Genomic DNA, 17158 nt, shown 5'->3' on the forward strand with positions numbered 1-17158 from the left:
TGTGGTTACTCTGAGACATGCAAACTCTTGGGCAGCCTGGACCAAGCCTATGGGAAGCTTTGACTGTCAAGGAAGAGACCTTGAGTTTGACTCTGTATTCAGCAGGACCTGACTGCTATAAGCAGAGCATTAGAGTGATGTGCTCAAATGGCTTGAGTTGTTCAGCAGGAAAATCGATGCTTTTTCTACCAGGTTTGGGGGGATTTTTTAGATTTGGTGGCTGCAGTCCTAGATATCTCTTTCCCCACTATCACCCCCTCCAGCCCCAGATTCCCAGACACTTCAGGATGGAGCTTCTCTGAAGCAGAAGGCACATCTGTCCACCCCTGCCCTGTGTACGGGAACTGCACTGGCTCTCCACACTCATAACTTCCTGAGGTCCAAATGGAAACATATGATTTCAAGGAAACTTTGAGCCAAACAACTGGGCTTAGCAACTTGTAGGCAGCCTTCTTAGAATCATGTCTTTCTCACCTCACAGAAGTGCTGTCTGGCTGCACAGCATGTGGCCCAAGGGTGACAGTGTAAAGCAAAATGGAAAGTTTCCATTTATTCTTCTTCAAGTGGTTGCACATATTCATTCCGCTGTAGGGAATTGTGCACCCAGCATATATTTGTCAGAGAATGTTTCCCTCTGCGGTACCTACCTGGGCAGCCTTAGCATCCTCTGCTGCCACACACTACTTTGTGCAGATATAAAGGGCAGAGCCAGCTCCATCCACCCTCTCAGTTCCTTCTTACCACACATGGTGGTTTTTGCAGTGATTACAGTCTTGCTGCTGCAAGTTCTTCCCTTATTCCTTGTACAGATGTCTGTTTTTAAATAAAGTGGCTTCATACTTAGGTTAGATCAGGGGTGGGCAAACTTTTTGGGCCGAGAGCCACATCTGGGTGGGGAAATTGTATGAAGGACCGGGGCAGGGAGTTGGGGTGCGGGAGGGAGTGCGGGGTGTGGGAAGGAGTGTGGTGTGTAGGAAGAGGCTCAGGGCAAGGAGTTGGGGCAGAGGAAGATATATGAGGGGGCTCAGGGAAGGGGCTTGGGGTGCAGGATGGGGCCCAGGGCAGGGATGCAGGAGGGGGCTCAGGACAGGGGTTGGGGTACAGGAGTGGTGTGGGGTGTGGCAGGGGCCTCAGGGCAGAGGGTTGGGTTGCACAGGGATGCAGGGTACAACAGGGGGCTCAGAGCAGGGGCTGGGGCTGGGGTGCAGGAGGGGTGCGGGATGTGCGAGGGGGCTCAGGGCAGGGAGTTGCGATGCAGGAGGAGTGCATGGTGCAGGAAGGGGGCTTAGGGCAGGGAGTTGGGGGGGTAGGGTGCAGGAGAGGTTTGGGCTCTGGGGTGGTGCAGCGCGCACTTGGGCCAGGGCAGGCTCCGGGGTGGGGGCAGAGGACTCTGCATGCACTGCCCTAGCCACGCCTCCAGGTACCTCCCCTGAAGCTCCTATTGGCTGCGGTATCCTGTTCCCGGACAATGGAGCTGCGAGGGACGGTACCTGGAGGCAAGGGCAATGCATGGAGCCCTCTGCCCCCCTCCCCCACCCAGGGGCTGCAGGGACGTGGTGCTGGCTGCTTCTGAGAGTGGCGCAGGGTCTGTGACACCACGGGGGGCAATCCTGTGGGCCGGATCCAAAGCCCTGAGGCGCCGGATCCAGCCTGCGTACCGTAGTTTGCCCCCCCCCCCCGAGTTAGATAGTCTATAGTTAAGGTAAAAGCAGCAAAGAATCCTGTGGTACCTTATAGACTGACAGACGTTTTGGAGCATGAGCCTTCCTGAGTGAATACCCAGTTCGTCAGATGCATGTAGTGGAAGTTTCCAGGGGCAGGTATATATATGCAAGCAAGCTAGAGATAATGAGGATAACCTGCCCCTGGAAATTTCCACTACATGCATCTGACTAAGTGAGTATTCACCCACGAAGGCTCATGCTCCAAAAGGTCTGTTAGTCTATAAAGTGCCACAGGATTCTTTGCTGCTTTTACAGATCCAGACTAACACAGCTACCCCTCTGATATAGTTAAGGTAGTGATTAGTTAGATATATGTCTTTGGAAAGTAGGATTTTTTAGCCCTGTAGGCTGACCAATTCACTTTTTGGTACCAGTGCTGGAGTCATGCCTCAGTCTGGGGGGTTTAAATCATGTCGCTCATGCAGCAAATCAATGCCAGTGAACAACCCACAATCCAACGGCCTTAAATACTTGGAGGAGTCCCATGTGAGGGACAGATGTCACATTTGTAGAGGATTTAAGCCTCACTCTAAAAAGGACAGAGCAGCTAGGCTTAAATATATTCTTATGGAGGCAGCATTCTGTCCACTCTCAGAGCTGTCCAGTTTGCAGTGGGCACAGTGTACATCAGCATCAGTCCAGATGCTCCCCCTGACTTACCTGGGTCAAGAACTCAGTCACTGTCACTGATGCCAAGTAAGAGGCACAAGACCTCCAGGGACTCAGTACTTCGCTCAGCATGACCCATTATATTGAAGCCTTCTAAAAGCAAGGTTCTGGAAGAGATGCTGAAAGGAGGCACTCTTTAAAACACTCTTCAACTAGGAAATGGTTGTCAGCTCCAGGGCCTGTGCCAGGTCTGTCAAGATTGACCTCCAAAGTGCCCAGTGCTGCTTTTTCAGGCTACCTTCTGGTACCTTAGAGCTAAGAGGCATTAACGGTACCATTGACACCAGAGGTGTATGCAGCTGCTAGATACCTACTTAAGAGCTACTTAACCTTTTTGTACCAGTTTCCCCAGTGGTGCAGAAGGTCTTCAGTCAGTACCAATACCTAAGGACCCTACTCCAGCTTCTCTGAAGCATGTGATGCCAATGCCACCTACACTTTACTTATCTCGGAAGATGGTACCAATGAGAGAGAAGCCAGCTATGATTTCTCCTGTATCACCATCCCTAGTTTCTGGCTGTATCTCTTCAGTACTGACTGGTTCTGCTCACCCATTACTGGAAGACTCAGGTTCTTCATCTTCTTCAGAATCCAAGCTAGACAGTAGAGGCATCCTGCGTCACAGACGTGTGTCCCATGGTTCTGATAGAAACCTCAGCAATGACCATCAGACAAGAGACAATGGCCTGGTCAGGGATGGGGTCCCAGCAACATGTCAATGAACTTTATGGTCCCACTGGGTTCCAGCTGCCAGGTCATCCACCTCATTCTCTTTCCTAGGATACATGTTGAGAGCATCAGCACTGGAGACAACATCTTCCTGTTGTCAAGACCAGGACTGGTACCAAACTGGTGGAAGCCACCTCAGTGGTTCCTCCAGCAGAGGAGATAGAGCTTACCCTGTTTCAACATCTGTGTGTTTCCTCTTCCTCATCACCAGCTGAGGTGGTAGAGGCAGTGAGCAATTCTTTCCCGCCAAATCATTATAGAGCTCACCAGGATATATTAAAAAGGGTAGCCATAGCCCTAGATATCCAGGAGGCCCATGAGAAATCCCACAATCTGGTGAATATTTCAGCTTCAACAGAACTCACCAGGGTGGCTCTGTCAATCAATGAGGCTATTATGGAGCCAGTCAAGGTGTTGTGTCATACCCATCTTTCCTCACCCCACAATGAAGAGGGAAGAGAGGAGATACTATGGCCCCTCTAGGAGATTTGAGCACCTGTACATACATACCTAGATAATGATAGTTAACTGACAGTGAGACCTTGTAAGTTGCTGATGGTTATTTGACAAATAGTTATTTACCAGAAACTGTACAAATTATGAGCACAGTGTGTAAAAGTACCTACATGACTTAAGAATCTAAGTTCCATTGATTTTTAAAGTCAGTGAAACTTGGGAACTTTTGAAAATTTTACTCTCTGTTACTAAATAAGATAGATTGAAATCCTGGCTCCACTAAAGGCAACAGGAGTTTTGCTGTTGATTTCAATGGGACCAGGATTTCATCTATGGTCTTTAAAACTGTGTGAGCAGGAGAGATCATCAAAAGAAAGAGTGTAAAGCAAGATGAGGAGTGGGACAAAGACAGAGTCCAAGGAGGCCCATGGAAAGTGGAGAGGTGAGACAAAGACATTGCCAAAGCAAGAGGAGGACTGGGGGAAGGACAGTATTGTGCAGGCCCAAAGAGGTTAAGATATTGAGAAGGAGAGAATGGCTGACAGCGTCAAAGGCAGCAGAGGTGTGAAGGAAAATGAAGATGGAATATAGGCCATCAGATTTCCCTAGGAAGGGGTCATTAAAAATGTTGGTGAGAGCAGTTTAATGGAGTGAAAGGAGCAGAAACCAAGTTGAAGGATGGAGTTAGAGAGGAGGAACTCAAGGCAGAGGTTGTAAATGTGTTCAATTAGTTTAGAGATAAGGGGGCATGGTAAGACATTTAACTGAGCCATTTAGAGTTGATGTCATAGGGAATGGTCTTCTCTCTAAAAGGTTTTTGTTCCATGAATATAAAAATAAAAATGGTGATTGCTTTGCAATAAACATAAAAACTGCAATTGATTTGTGTTATCTCTTCTCTCTAATTGCCTCATATATCAGTTTAGAATTTAGGGAACTAAATTCATCCAATAACAAAGAATGTTTTCTGGGTCTGCTTCCTAACAGGGAAAAAGGCTTTTTTATTTTTCCCTTGATGGACAGTTCATACATAATGAAACGTATTCCCTTGAAGAGGGCGCTCACAAGTCCTCCTCTGCCTTAAAATTCCAATAATACCTGTGTGCAGGGGTTGTGTAGGCTGCATGGCTGTGCACAGGTCCTTTGCACCCCTATGTGCTAGAGTGGTGGGTTCCATCTCAACTCTGAATAACTCAGCATGGAAGGTGGGTGAGCAGGCCAGGAGACTAGTAGATCTATATTTAGACAGAACTAGTGGGCACAAACCTCTGACCAAAGGATGTGAAGCTAAGAGACTGTTATAGCAGCTACCTAGAGGCTGCCAAGCTACTCTCCTAATTACAAAGGTAGATTTCATTCTGCATTCCCCACCTAGTTCCCCACACAAAGCCGATTTACTTGGGCTTTATGCAGGAGATCAATGAATATATACGTTTTAAATGCAATAACTGCTGTAATTGAGTTGTATAATCCTGCCATAGTAAGAGCACCAGATGCAGAGACTTCTTATGAAACAAGTAGAAGGGTATAGTCTTACCATAAGGAAGAGTCCTCCAAACGTCTGACAGCAGTGAGTTAAATTCTCTCTCCAGATATTGTTTTAAAAAAATCTAGGCTTCTGAGAGAAACTGACAATGTCAATGTCAACAAAAGGAAAGGTCCTAGAAGAGAGGGCAAACTGTCAGAAAATGATGAAAAAATATCCACAAATGTCAACTCTGAGAAAACAGAAGGAAGTGTATGAAGGCATTCAGCAGAGAGTTTAGGGAAGCAGGGCTGTCCTGCCTCCAGCAATTGACCAATAATGGACTTCATGAAAATCTGATCTTACATGAAAGGAATCAGCCAAATGGTTTTAATGGACAAAGGTTTTGAACACAAGAAGAGAAAGACAGACTATATAAAAGGATAGTCTGTTGAGTGAAAATGGTTTGGCCTCTGTTGAAACAGTAGCTGTAGGTCTCTCTGAATAGGAGGAGATAAAAATCTAGATTAGTTGCAAAAGTTAAATGGAGGATCAAGTTTGAAGATGCCTATCCAAAATGGAATAAGAAACTGATTTAGCATAAATGGAAGTGCTCAGGGCTGAGCAGTATAGATATGAAGTAATCCATCATGCTGTGCCATGAGAAAAACATCTTTTTGGCAGTAATTTCATGCTGCTACATGAAATTGACTTAAAATATACCAACCAGGCATAGCTAGAAATCAAAGAAACAGTGCATCCTATGCTGTGAATTTGATGTGACCTGTCTTAATCACCGATGAATGAAATGTATCCAAGTGCTAAGAAATCCTGTGCCCCAACACTTAAACCTTTGGTGCTCTCTAATAATGGCCATTAGGTTCATGGGTTGGGTTTTTTTCTTCTAATAAAACTAAATAAAAAGCACAAGTGGCTTGCTAAACACATACAAAATACTGACATTATTTTGTACGTGTTTAGCAAGCCACTTGAACTCTTTATTTGGTTGTAATACTTGTCTTTTTGAAGTAGCCAACTTATCTGAAGGAAAAAAAGCACAGTAAAGGGTTCAAAAGCAAAGAACACCCTAATGTTAGCATGAAAGAGGTATCTTATGCACAAAAAATTACCATTGAATTCAGCGGGAGTTCTCTAGCCTATCTAATATAGCTATGCCAGACAAAAAAATGTGATGAAGCCAAAATTAAGGTTTCAGGTACACATCTGTGATATAAGTGCATACTCCTTCCTAAAATATCTGCGTTAAAAATATTTAGAAAGCCAGGCAAGCAGGAGTTAATCTTGCCCTTTACCAGCAAGGCATTGACTCTAACTCTCAGCAGCAGTAGAGGCAACACAAGAAGTTGCCATCTAAAAGCAGAATCCCACAAAAACTGCATGTTAAATAAATATGCAAAAATGATGCCTGTTGGAGCTATCATTTCACCTTGCATCCATTTCCATTGCACAAGGTTGGTAGCCCCCAATGAACTAAAACTAGACTGTCGCCCAACAATTTGGGTATGTGAGGAATGCAGGATTGGACCTTAACTGTTACCTCACCAGCCTACATTTACTCCAGGATAATCCGCAGTGCCACATTCATTCAGTTAGATTGTTTGAAAAGCAACAGCCCTTCAAATAATAAAAATACCATTTACAGTTGTCTTAATTTTAAGGAATAAGAAAAATAAATATAAAAGGGGGAAAGATGGTTTATACAGGATTTTGAAGTACCGCTTCCGATTAAAGAGCATAATATCATGCCTAAACTTCTAACTCTAACTGAAGGGCTTTTATATGAACAGATTTTTAATAGCCACAAGGCACAGTCAAATCAAATGGGAATTGGAGTGGTCCTCTGTAATTTGTGTATTAGACTTGGATGAAGTTCCAACTGGCTGTTTAGTCACAGAGAACTGCCAGAGGGTAATTTGACTGATGGAAAAGAATACAAAGAGGTAGATTAACCAGTGCATTTTTAAGGTATCATTGAATCTAACAAACATGGTGCAGTATTTGCTCAGATGTATCTGAATTCCCAATCATGTTAGGAAAAATGAAGATCTTATTAGCTTATTTGGCCAAATTCTGTTGTGATACACCAGTGTGATTCTACAGTAACTCCATTAGATTCAGCAGATATTTCAGATTTACACAAAGGTAACAGAGAACAGACATTGACCCTTGGTAACAAAAACTGTACAAGTCTCCTGAACTAATAGTTCATCTGTTCATTTCAATATACACAAAAAAGCATCCATCAACATATGCCAAATCCTCAGCTGATCTAAATCAACAAACCTCTGTTGACGTCACTGCAGCTGTACTGATTTACTTCAACTGGAGATCTGGCCCTCTAGATTTTAGGTGCCTTTGACTTAAATTAAAAATCAGTCACATAAAAACCTATTAGCCTAAAATCAGAGAAGCTGATAGCTTGGCTTGAATTTACTAAATTACTAAAATCTGCAAAGTCACAGATATTTTCTCACAGTAGGAGGAACGCAGATTAGCCACTGAGCAAAAGTGGTGTCCGCTCGCAAAATAAAACCAGCTTCAAGACTTTGCAGATATTATGGTAGAGCGTCTCCTTTGTCTCACACAAACAAATATAATTATGGTGGAAATAGTTGTTTCAGCCTGAGATTTCCACAACCAGCACATGATCTAGCACAGCCATGGTTTATCACAGATCATCTCTACACCAAAGCGACCTATGACAAAGAAGCAGGGAAGCAGGTGTTTCTTTCCTGCTACCTTTAATGTGTTTTTTGCTTTTTATAATTGTACAACATCTCTGCAATGTGAGTACATTGAAGACATATTTTATCAGGCCCTCTAAGTCTATTTTTAGGCATTATTTTCTGTTCCTACATAGTTTTGTTCAACTTCACAGTGATCCCTCACTTGAAAAGGGGAAACCAGAATGAAGGCTGAAGCCATATATAAATCCAGCCCTAACTCCTGCTATAGAGAGCAGAAAGTCACCAGGCAAATGAAATGAGCACCTCTACAACTGGAATCTGTTTCCAACTGTTTCACCCCATCTATCATCATTTGGAATGACTCAGCCACCTGCTGCAGTAGAAATCTTGAACCCAGCAACATCAGTCTTAATGCCAGTTATTATGCTGTCTAGCAAAATGGAGTAAAAGAAGGAATCTGATCATTCAGTGAGCTTCCCTAATTCTACGATGTAGCCAGTATAATCACCTAGGGTGACACATATTAGTCACATTGCCCTCACTTTAGAAAAACATCAATTATCAAACGAGCAACATACTTCTTAGAATGAGCCTATTCAGGAAATACTGAATCTTGAGTAACTGAACAGATTTTCCTTCAGCCTGGTGCCTCAGCAGATCTCAGATAGGCAGGTATCCTGGGATACCCATACTCTTCACCATATGTCATTCCTTAATGCTGAGTCTTACATTAGCCTCTGCAATCTCTGAATTCATAGAGGTTTTAATTAGCACAGTGAAAAAATGAAGCACAACAGCAGCAGCAAAGTAATAGTTGCCACAAAATCTTCTGCATGGAATATGTCACATTTTATTGATTTATTTACTTACTATGTTTTAAATATTTAACTTGGAAAGTCCCGTTCAGATGAAATCATCTCTTTTCTCAGAAACACCAACAGTAAAAACAGGCTAGAATGTAACCCTCATGGCTTTATTCTTATTTGACCCTTCAATAGTGACACTATGGTTCAAATTTTTTCCTGGCCAGCACTGGGAAGAGGAGTGGGTTTTCTAAAAGCCCGTTGACCAGGCCAAGATTCCCAGGAAGAACCACAGTAGGGGACATGTTGCTGTGTTCTTTTGAAACATAGTAGAATGTAGCCCTAGCTAACACGTGGCAGACAACAGCATGTGAGCTAGATGAATGGGAAAGGTACTGGCCATTCTCCCTAGCTGGCAGGCCATATTTCCAACAGTCATGATGCACCAGAAACAATGGCACTGGGGTCATGCCTCTAGCACTATTTTGAGCACTATGTTGGAAATCTTGCTTTTGCTGCTGCACTGAAGAAAGAGGTTCCTACTGATCCTTACTGCTCCCTCCCACATAGTACAGGGCAAAAACTAACCATAAACATATTGGTATTACTTAATCCACCACTGAAATATGGTATTCATAAAAAAATACAATCATTACAACTACTTATGATTAATTAGATACTGTATTGTGTTATGAAGAATTAACTAGCTAATAGTTGCAATGGTAGATAAGACTTATTAATGTTCCTCTCTTAGTTAATAAGCATTGAAAAAATATCCTGTTCTTCTGCTCTGTAGGTTTTCCTCTTGGCCTAGGAGTCAGTTAGTGTTATAACACTGACAGTGCCTTGCTAGTTTTTCACTCTGCCAAAGCTCGCTGCACCCTTGAAACAATGACGTTCAAACTTGGAAAATTTTCTGGCTGATGTTGCATAACATGAATTGTGTGTGTTTTTATTTGCATGATGGGCTTGTGCAAGTAGTACATTTTAACTTCAGATGATGCTAAGTTATAATAGAAATAAGCATTTTTTCCACATTAATACTAGGAATGATCCCACCATTTGAAAATGCTTTGCTGAAACTTTTTGACAGCCAGACAAACAAGCTTGAAGTTGTAATATAATGGAACACCAATGACATCCAAAGACTACCAGGTGCCCAGATACCATGGTGATGAGCATGTGTATAAATGGGTCCTCCTATAGTTATTTAAATGGAGTATATTCCCTAATATTATTTTGAGGATTGTACCCATCACTTGCTTCTCTTTTTAAAAAGCAGTAATTACAAGTTTTGTGGATGTTAACTACCCCATGAGTTAATCACAATGAACATTATAATAAAAATGGATATCATCATATTGCAGAAAACATTGGGAATTCATTTTCTTTCTTTCTTTTTATTTTCTGTTGTACCCATCATAAGACTTTTATGGAGAGTGGTATTGAGGGAGAAAAAATCCACTTAATCAAATCTAGTCTTCTTTTTGCAGGTACGGTTAGAGTGGCCAACAGACCTCGCCATCAACCCTATAGACAACTCATTGTATGTACTGGACAATAACATTGTGCTGCAGATTTCTGAGACTAAGCGTGTGCGAATTATTGCGGGTCGCCCTATTCACTGCCAGGTACCAGGCATGGATCATTTCTTGGTCAGCAAGGTGGCAGTCCATTCAACCCTGGAATCAGCTAGAGCAATCAGTGTATCTCACAGTGGAGCACTGTACATTGCTGAGACAGATGAAAGAAAGATAAACCGCATACAGCAAGTTACAACAAATGGTGAGATCTCCATAATTGCTGGCGCCCCAACAGATTGTGACTGCAAGATTGACCCAAATTGTGACTGTTTCTCAGGTGAGCAGAGGCTAATCATCTTCCTTCCCTATTTTGTTGAGAGCCCATAGTCTTGGTTTGGGTTGCAGTATCTGCAAGAAAAAAAACTGTAAAATGGTTCTTTTTCCTTGAGAAGCTAAAAAATTCTGTAACAGTTCAGCAAATCTTTTTGAATTCATTTAATTAAGCAGAAAATAAATGTGTATCTTTCCACAGTAGGCACTGAAGGAGCCTCCAGGCGGGCTTTGTCTACCCTGTTTTGAAGCAGATCATTACGCACAGATCTAAATTCACGCTGAGCCTACCTTACATGTCAGTTTTGCTTATCCATTTTCAGATATCACCGTCCTCCATCAGAGCTTGGAATTTACCTTTCAGTGCTAATTACTTGGAGTGCACATAGCCCTTTTTATCGAGTGTCCCAAAGTGCTTCACATAGAATATAAAACCCTATTTTATGCCTCCTCTAAACCTGAACCACAGAGGATGTTCAAAAGTTGCCTCTTGCTGCACATTTTAAGCGGTGTAGCCAGCACCCCTTTGGCACAACACATACTGTGTGTGCCAGTCAACACTTCTGGCAACGCAAGCTGCTCCCTCCTTCACACACCAGAATATTGGGAGCCAAATTATGACTACCTCCTTCATAAATGCTGTGGGAGAGGAGAATGCAATCATTTGTTTCAGTCTTCATCCAGCACTCCAATGCAGTCATCTCTGGCAGGAAACATGGTAGCAGTTTAACAGGGCAGAGCAACACAGCACAACATTTTAGATAAGAAAGCAGAGTTACTGTATCTAATTACAATACTATAGGGGGGAATTGTCGATAGGCTGGCTGTGATTACACAGATTGGAATTTGGCCAGGGCTGGAATTAACACGCCTCCTTGGTGCCAGGGTTTCGTTAATGACCAAAAAGCATTGTTTGCATCTGATATGAAGAGAGAAAAAAATCAAACACGTGTGGGCCAAAGGGTTTGGTTCACTGACACGTCACACTGCAGTAGTCATGAAAGCACCAAGTACACCTCTAAGTGACAACAGTTTCAAATATAGGTGAGATTGACCTCAGAAGTCTCAACTCAGTATGACCTTATTCAGCTAGTAAAGGACAACAATGGAGATTCTGCCAGCACTCCTTAGGGTGCAGTGACCCACCCCCCCCCAGCTGAAAAGTCTAGAGGAAGAGATGTGCAGCCCAGTCCAGTCCAGTCCTGATAATTGCCAGTGCTGGCTGGGAAGCGGGCAAGGTTGATATTTCTCATTTGTTCTGTACTACAGTTTATTACACACTGGTTGTTGGGTTGGTTGGGTTTTTTTTAATATAAACTAATCTCCACTTGTAATTGTATCCAAATTACTGCTATTTATTTTATGAATGGATACTTTATTTATGGAATTATTGTACTTTGACTGTATGACAGTGGGAAAGAAGTGAGGAGAAGATCTTCAGTTGTCATTATTTTGTGCTTTTGCATCGTATAATGTAATAGTTTTCCCAGCAGCAGGCTTTTGGATTTAGCAAAATTGGTGTAACTGAGATAATTGTATCTTATTGTTAATTTTCAGTGATGCTGATTCAGAATTACACCATTTCAGATAATGGGTTTTAAATTCATTGAAAAAAAATTTGGTTCACTGACACTTATCAATGATTCTGGAGGGAGAGTGTGATGTCTCACACTGTGAAAGGGTAAACACAGAGATTACGGATTATATTTCTTTTCCAGGTGATGGTGGATATGCCAAAGATGCAAAGCTGAAAGCACCTTCTTCTCTAGCAGTCTCTCCTGATGACACACTGTACATAGCAGATCTTGGCAATATTCGCATCCGTGCAGTCAGTCGAAACAAGCCTCATCTCAGTGACATGAATATTTATGAGATTGCATCCCCAGCAGACCAGGAACTGTATCAGTTTACCACCGATGGAACCCATCTTCACACACTTAATCTGATAACAAGGGACTATATTTACAATTTCACATACAATGGAGAAGGAGACATTGCCACAATCACTAACAGCAATGGGAATTCAGTTCATATTCGCAGAGATGCTAGTGGGTTGCCTCTGTGGCTAGTGGTGCCTGGAGGCCAGGTGTATTGGCTAACAGTAAGCAGCAATGGTGTTCTGAAAAAAGTATATGCTCAAAGTTACAGTTTAGCTCTGATGACATATCCTGGCAACACAGGTCTTCTAGCAACCAAAAGTAATGAGAATGGATGGACAACAGTTTATGAGTAAGTTCCTAATTTTAAACATTTTTTTCTTTACTCTGAAGTCTCATAAAGCGTGCTGTTTGGAATGAAAATTGTATTTTTTCAAACCAGTTCTAATAACTCGGCACGATACAAGACATGTAGAACTGTTGCATAAGCTTGTACAATACACAGCGGTATTAATTCTTAAGTGTCAAAGCCTGCTGTATGTGAAAGCACAATACTTAGTACGTAATAAGTGTTACAAAAAGTACTTGAAATTATCCTTTGTTTGCCCTTTTGTTATTTAAAACCCTGCAATCTGTGTTTGTGACTTTAGTCAGACAGCAGCTGGAGGAGCAGAGAGAGAGAGAGCTCAAGTCTAGAAACCAACTGAGGGAATGAGGAGGGTCCATAAAAAACTTTGGAGAGGGTTGAGACTACAAATGAGAATAGAGGCTGTGGCAGTAGCTTTGTTACTCAGGAAGTTAGCAGAAGGTTGTTGAGCAGGTGAAGATGCATGTGATGAAATGGAGCGGAAAATTTGCCCTGGGGAGAAAAGTAAGAATGGAGAAATAGTGTTAGCAGAACACTTGACTTAAACTTGGAGAAAGTGCTGCAAGAGGAAATTAAGTTGGGGATCTTAAAGGAATGAAAGTACAGAGATAGAGAAAGATGGAAAAGTTTCCTACAGTAGGCAAAGAGGATATATAATAACTAGCAAGGGAGTCCAGGAGAAAGGCCTGAGGAGTGATGGACGCTAAATATAGACTTGAAAGCACTTCCAAAGAGCAAGAAAGGATGGTAAAAGGTGTCAGTCAAGCAGTAGGGGGATATAGGAGCTATCAAACATTCAGACTAACTGGATGGCATCCCAGAGGGAGATTACACGTAAGAAAAGGTTCATGTTTGCTTCAAGGGATGTGTGAAACTTCAGGATTCCTTATTTTTTACCTATTGATTTTAGTGTTGCTGGTTAAGGATACAAAGAGTGATTGATTAACTTATGCATGTTAACACTGTGATATTTCAGAGGTGCTAATAGGAAGGAAGGTTAAAGAATTTTTTCTTTATTGGATAGTGTGAAAAGAATGAATTATGGTCCAAGACTAAATGGAAATAATTGAGTTAGATATAAGCAGAAAATACAGTGAGAATTAGGTAATAGCCAAAACTGCTTAGCAAGATAGTTGAGTCACAATCATTAGAGGCTCCAGAAATATATTATATAAAGTCTGAGTGGGATTGATGCAGAGAAAAACTGCTGCTCATCGCATAGGCTGCAATTGGATATCTGAGATATTTTCCCATCATGGCCTCTATAATTCTGTCATAGACAGATTTAAAGGGTTGGCATAAGCCCACTAAAATGGAGACATATATTTTTGATGGTGTGCTGGAAAACAGTACCATATATGCAGCAGAGAATCCTGTGGCACCTTATAGACTAACAGATTTTTTGGAGCATGAGCTTTCGTGGGTGAATATCCACTTCGTCTGATGCATGTAGTGGAAATTTCCAGGGGCAGGTATATATATGCTAGCAAGCAAGCTAGAGATAACGAGGTTAGTTCAATCAGGGAGGATGAGGCCCTGTTCTAGCAGCTGAGGTGTGAAAACCAAGAGAGGAGAAACTGTACCATATATGTTCTCCCTAGTTCAACTTTTGATCTCAGGAATTTTACTGGAACAAATTTCAACTATAATGGACCAAAATAATGCTCTCCAAATTAATCCAGAATGCTCACTGTGTCTTGGGTGCTGTTGTGACAGTGATCTGACAATGTTTTCACTTATAATAAGAGCTTTAGATGTAGATTAAGCATATATATGTGTTCCATGAATCATTGAATTCAGTGATCTACAATAATGTGTATTATAGTTAATTTTTAACTTCTTTGTCATAACTCTGACAGTATGGACATGTTCCATTTCAATACATCAGGACTATGGGATCAGGATCTAAGCCATTGGTCAATCACTTTTTCAAAAAGATTTCATAATAGTTCTAGATGATGTCTATTACTTCTTAAAATAATTACCAGGGCTTTATCTTTCTTTTGAGTAGCAGATAACCTTTCAAGAGCAGATTATTTTTAAGTATGTGGCTCTTGGCAGGTTTCATTGGCTATTTTTACCCAATCCCACTGAAATGGATACAGGACATTTGGTTCAAAATACTTTAATGGAATTATTGCTTGAGTCTGTTGCTCTCCCGTAAGTTATTTGTTCAAGCATAGCTCAAACTTTATGGTAACATTATTTTTGAAGAGCTCAGTCTTCTCGTAAGTACTCCCCATTGGATGTAAGACAGACTTCGTCACTTGGAGACACCTGGGTCTTGAAGGGGTTTAACATTGTCTGACAACAAGAAATTCAAAAGAGCACATTCTAAATGAATATGACATGTATGACTAGCATTAGGAAGTTTTACTAAATTAAACATTTCTTCACACTTTCATTGTTTCAGCTCCAGGTGATGTAACTTACTGTCCTCACTCATTCTAGAATTTGATTTCACTGTGGTGAAAAGGGGAAGAGAGGAGAGGCCATCTATTCGTTATTTGCTCACTCTATTTTTTTTCTCTACGATCATTCAGTGGAATTTATGTATTCCCATTACAAAATAAGAAGAAGATAAAAAATGCAATACTGCCACAAATATTTTTGTCAAATATTTTAAGTCATCCATCTAAGTATGACTCATGTTTCTATCAATGAAACACCTGGAATAATTATGTATGTTCCAAGTGAAGCATTAGACCATTTATAATTTGTGTTTCCAATGAGGTAGAGTATTAGGGTCCTGCCCTGCAAACCCTTATGGCCAGGAGTAATAGTAAAAATACCAAACAGCCCCGTTGATTTCAGTGATTACATGTAATTTCCAGTGGTGTTTACATTAGGGTCCAAATGCTTTTCTTCCAAGAATAATTACTACTGCTGTGAATAATCCCATGACAGATGAAATATAACACACACATTTACAGTCAGTGGGACAACACACAGTAATTAGCACTATAGTTGATATCACAGGTTTTCAGGCTGGAGCTGAGCCCTCCTGCTCTGAGGGGTTTACAAGATAAGGTAGTCCTTGTGTACTGTATACTCAGACAGTATTTTCCAGATAGGTCAGGATACTTTCCACATTCCAAGCACCTTGATTTTCATTTTGAAAATTAGATGTTTTGAAAGGGTTGGATGCATCTGAATTGCTGCTGAATCCTACATAAAGATAGAGTTGGGGCCAGGAGAATTAATATATGAACAACTTTCAAATGAAATTGCTTGAAATCGTGTTTGCTTTTTAAACCAGATTTGCATTCAAATGTAAAGGTTCAAACCACGGCACTGTCAAGCTGAGATAGGGATGAGTTTGTTTAACAACATGTATCATACATACATTGGAACACGAGCAAAGATAACGCATAGTTCAGAACATCTACCTGTATGTCAGTTCCCTCTCTGAGAGAAATTATGAAGAGGGAGGAAAACCACCTACAAAAGCACTTGTCACCCATCTACTATTATCTGATTAAATGGAAGTGCTGAAAGAACGCTTGCATAAAATTGCAGCTAATGTACAATTGTCAGTCATCTTTTTTTTAATATAGTATCATTAAAGCCATGAAAGGGGAGAGATTTTTGTTAAGGGCCTCGTTTTAAAAACTAGGACAAAAAAAACCATATATCAGAAAAAGTTCCCTTTAAATCATTTTATTTTTTTATTCTTATCCTTAACTATATACAGTATATAGAAATGAAAATGAGCTTTGAATGTACCTTGTCCATTGTGCATCTCATTCACTGGTGAGCACTTCCTCATGTGAGTAGTTCCACTGAAATCAGTGGGGTTACTTGCAAGATTAAATGGTCACTGACCTGAGTGAGGGTTGTATACCTGAGTCCTAAATTAACATAAATAGGTCCTGATTCTGACACTCTTACTGTATTGTGGTCTGCAATGATTCCCACTGATCCCAAGAATGGTACTCATGGTACCTTAATACTCATCATGAATAATGGTGGCAGAATCTGGTCTTCAGGGGGTTTTTAGGAGAGGACTGAAAAAGATCTCCTTATGGCCAGATTGTGGAATCTTTACTCAGATTGGTGAATTCTCACTTCTGTGAGTAGTTCTATTAAATTCAATGAGACCATTCACTTGGATACATGTTCATGAGTGCAGGAGTTCTGCAATCTGACCTTTATTGTTAAATGTATAATCATTCATGTCCACATCTACACTGACCCTGAGTAGCATATTTTCCTCTAGTCCCATTTTCATCAGCACAACTGCATGGGGAGTTATGTATGCCATCATTAAGGTGTCAGAATAAGACCCTAAATTTTATTCTCAAATGAGTTCCAGTAAAGGGACAATAAAAAATAGGCAATCTGAATGCTCAGGCTAGCCTCTCGCATCTGTTCCATCAGGCAGGAAATGAAATATGATTGACCAACTTTAATGGAGAGTTTTCTAATGATGAACAATAGTGATTTGAATTAGTCAGGTTAACTAGCAGCTGTGGAACCTGGTCAATTTCCATACAACCAGGATGGG

The 17158-nt window shown here is 41.2% G+C and overlaps 1 protein-coding gene across 9 annotated transcripts in view; it reads left to right on the plus strand.

Moving 5' to 3' along the window:
* The window catches only part of TENM1 (teneurin transmembrane protein 1), a 1495391-nt gene that overhangs the window by 1445213 nt on the left and 33020 nt on the right, over positions 1–17158 (plus strand). For all 9 annotated transcript variants that reach the window (XM_075068828.1, XM_075068831.1, XM_075068830.1 and 6 more), the window contains 2 exons: positions 10048–10414; positions 12126–12636. In XM_075068828.1, the coding sequence (XP_074924929.1) occupies positions 10048–10414; positions 12126–12636 (878 nt within the window). The remainder of the gene's footprint in view (positions 1–10047; positions 10415–12125; positions 12637–17158) is intronic.

Source organism: Chelonoidis abingdonii, chromosome 8, assembly GCF_003597395.2.
Source record: "Chelonoidis abingdonii isolate Lonesome George chromosome 8, CheloAbing_2.0, whole genome shotgun sequence".
In the NCBI taxonomy this organism is placed as follows: Eukaryota; Metazoa; Chordata; order Testudines; family Testudinidae; genus Chelonoidis; species Chelonoidis abingdonii.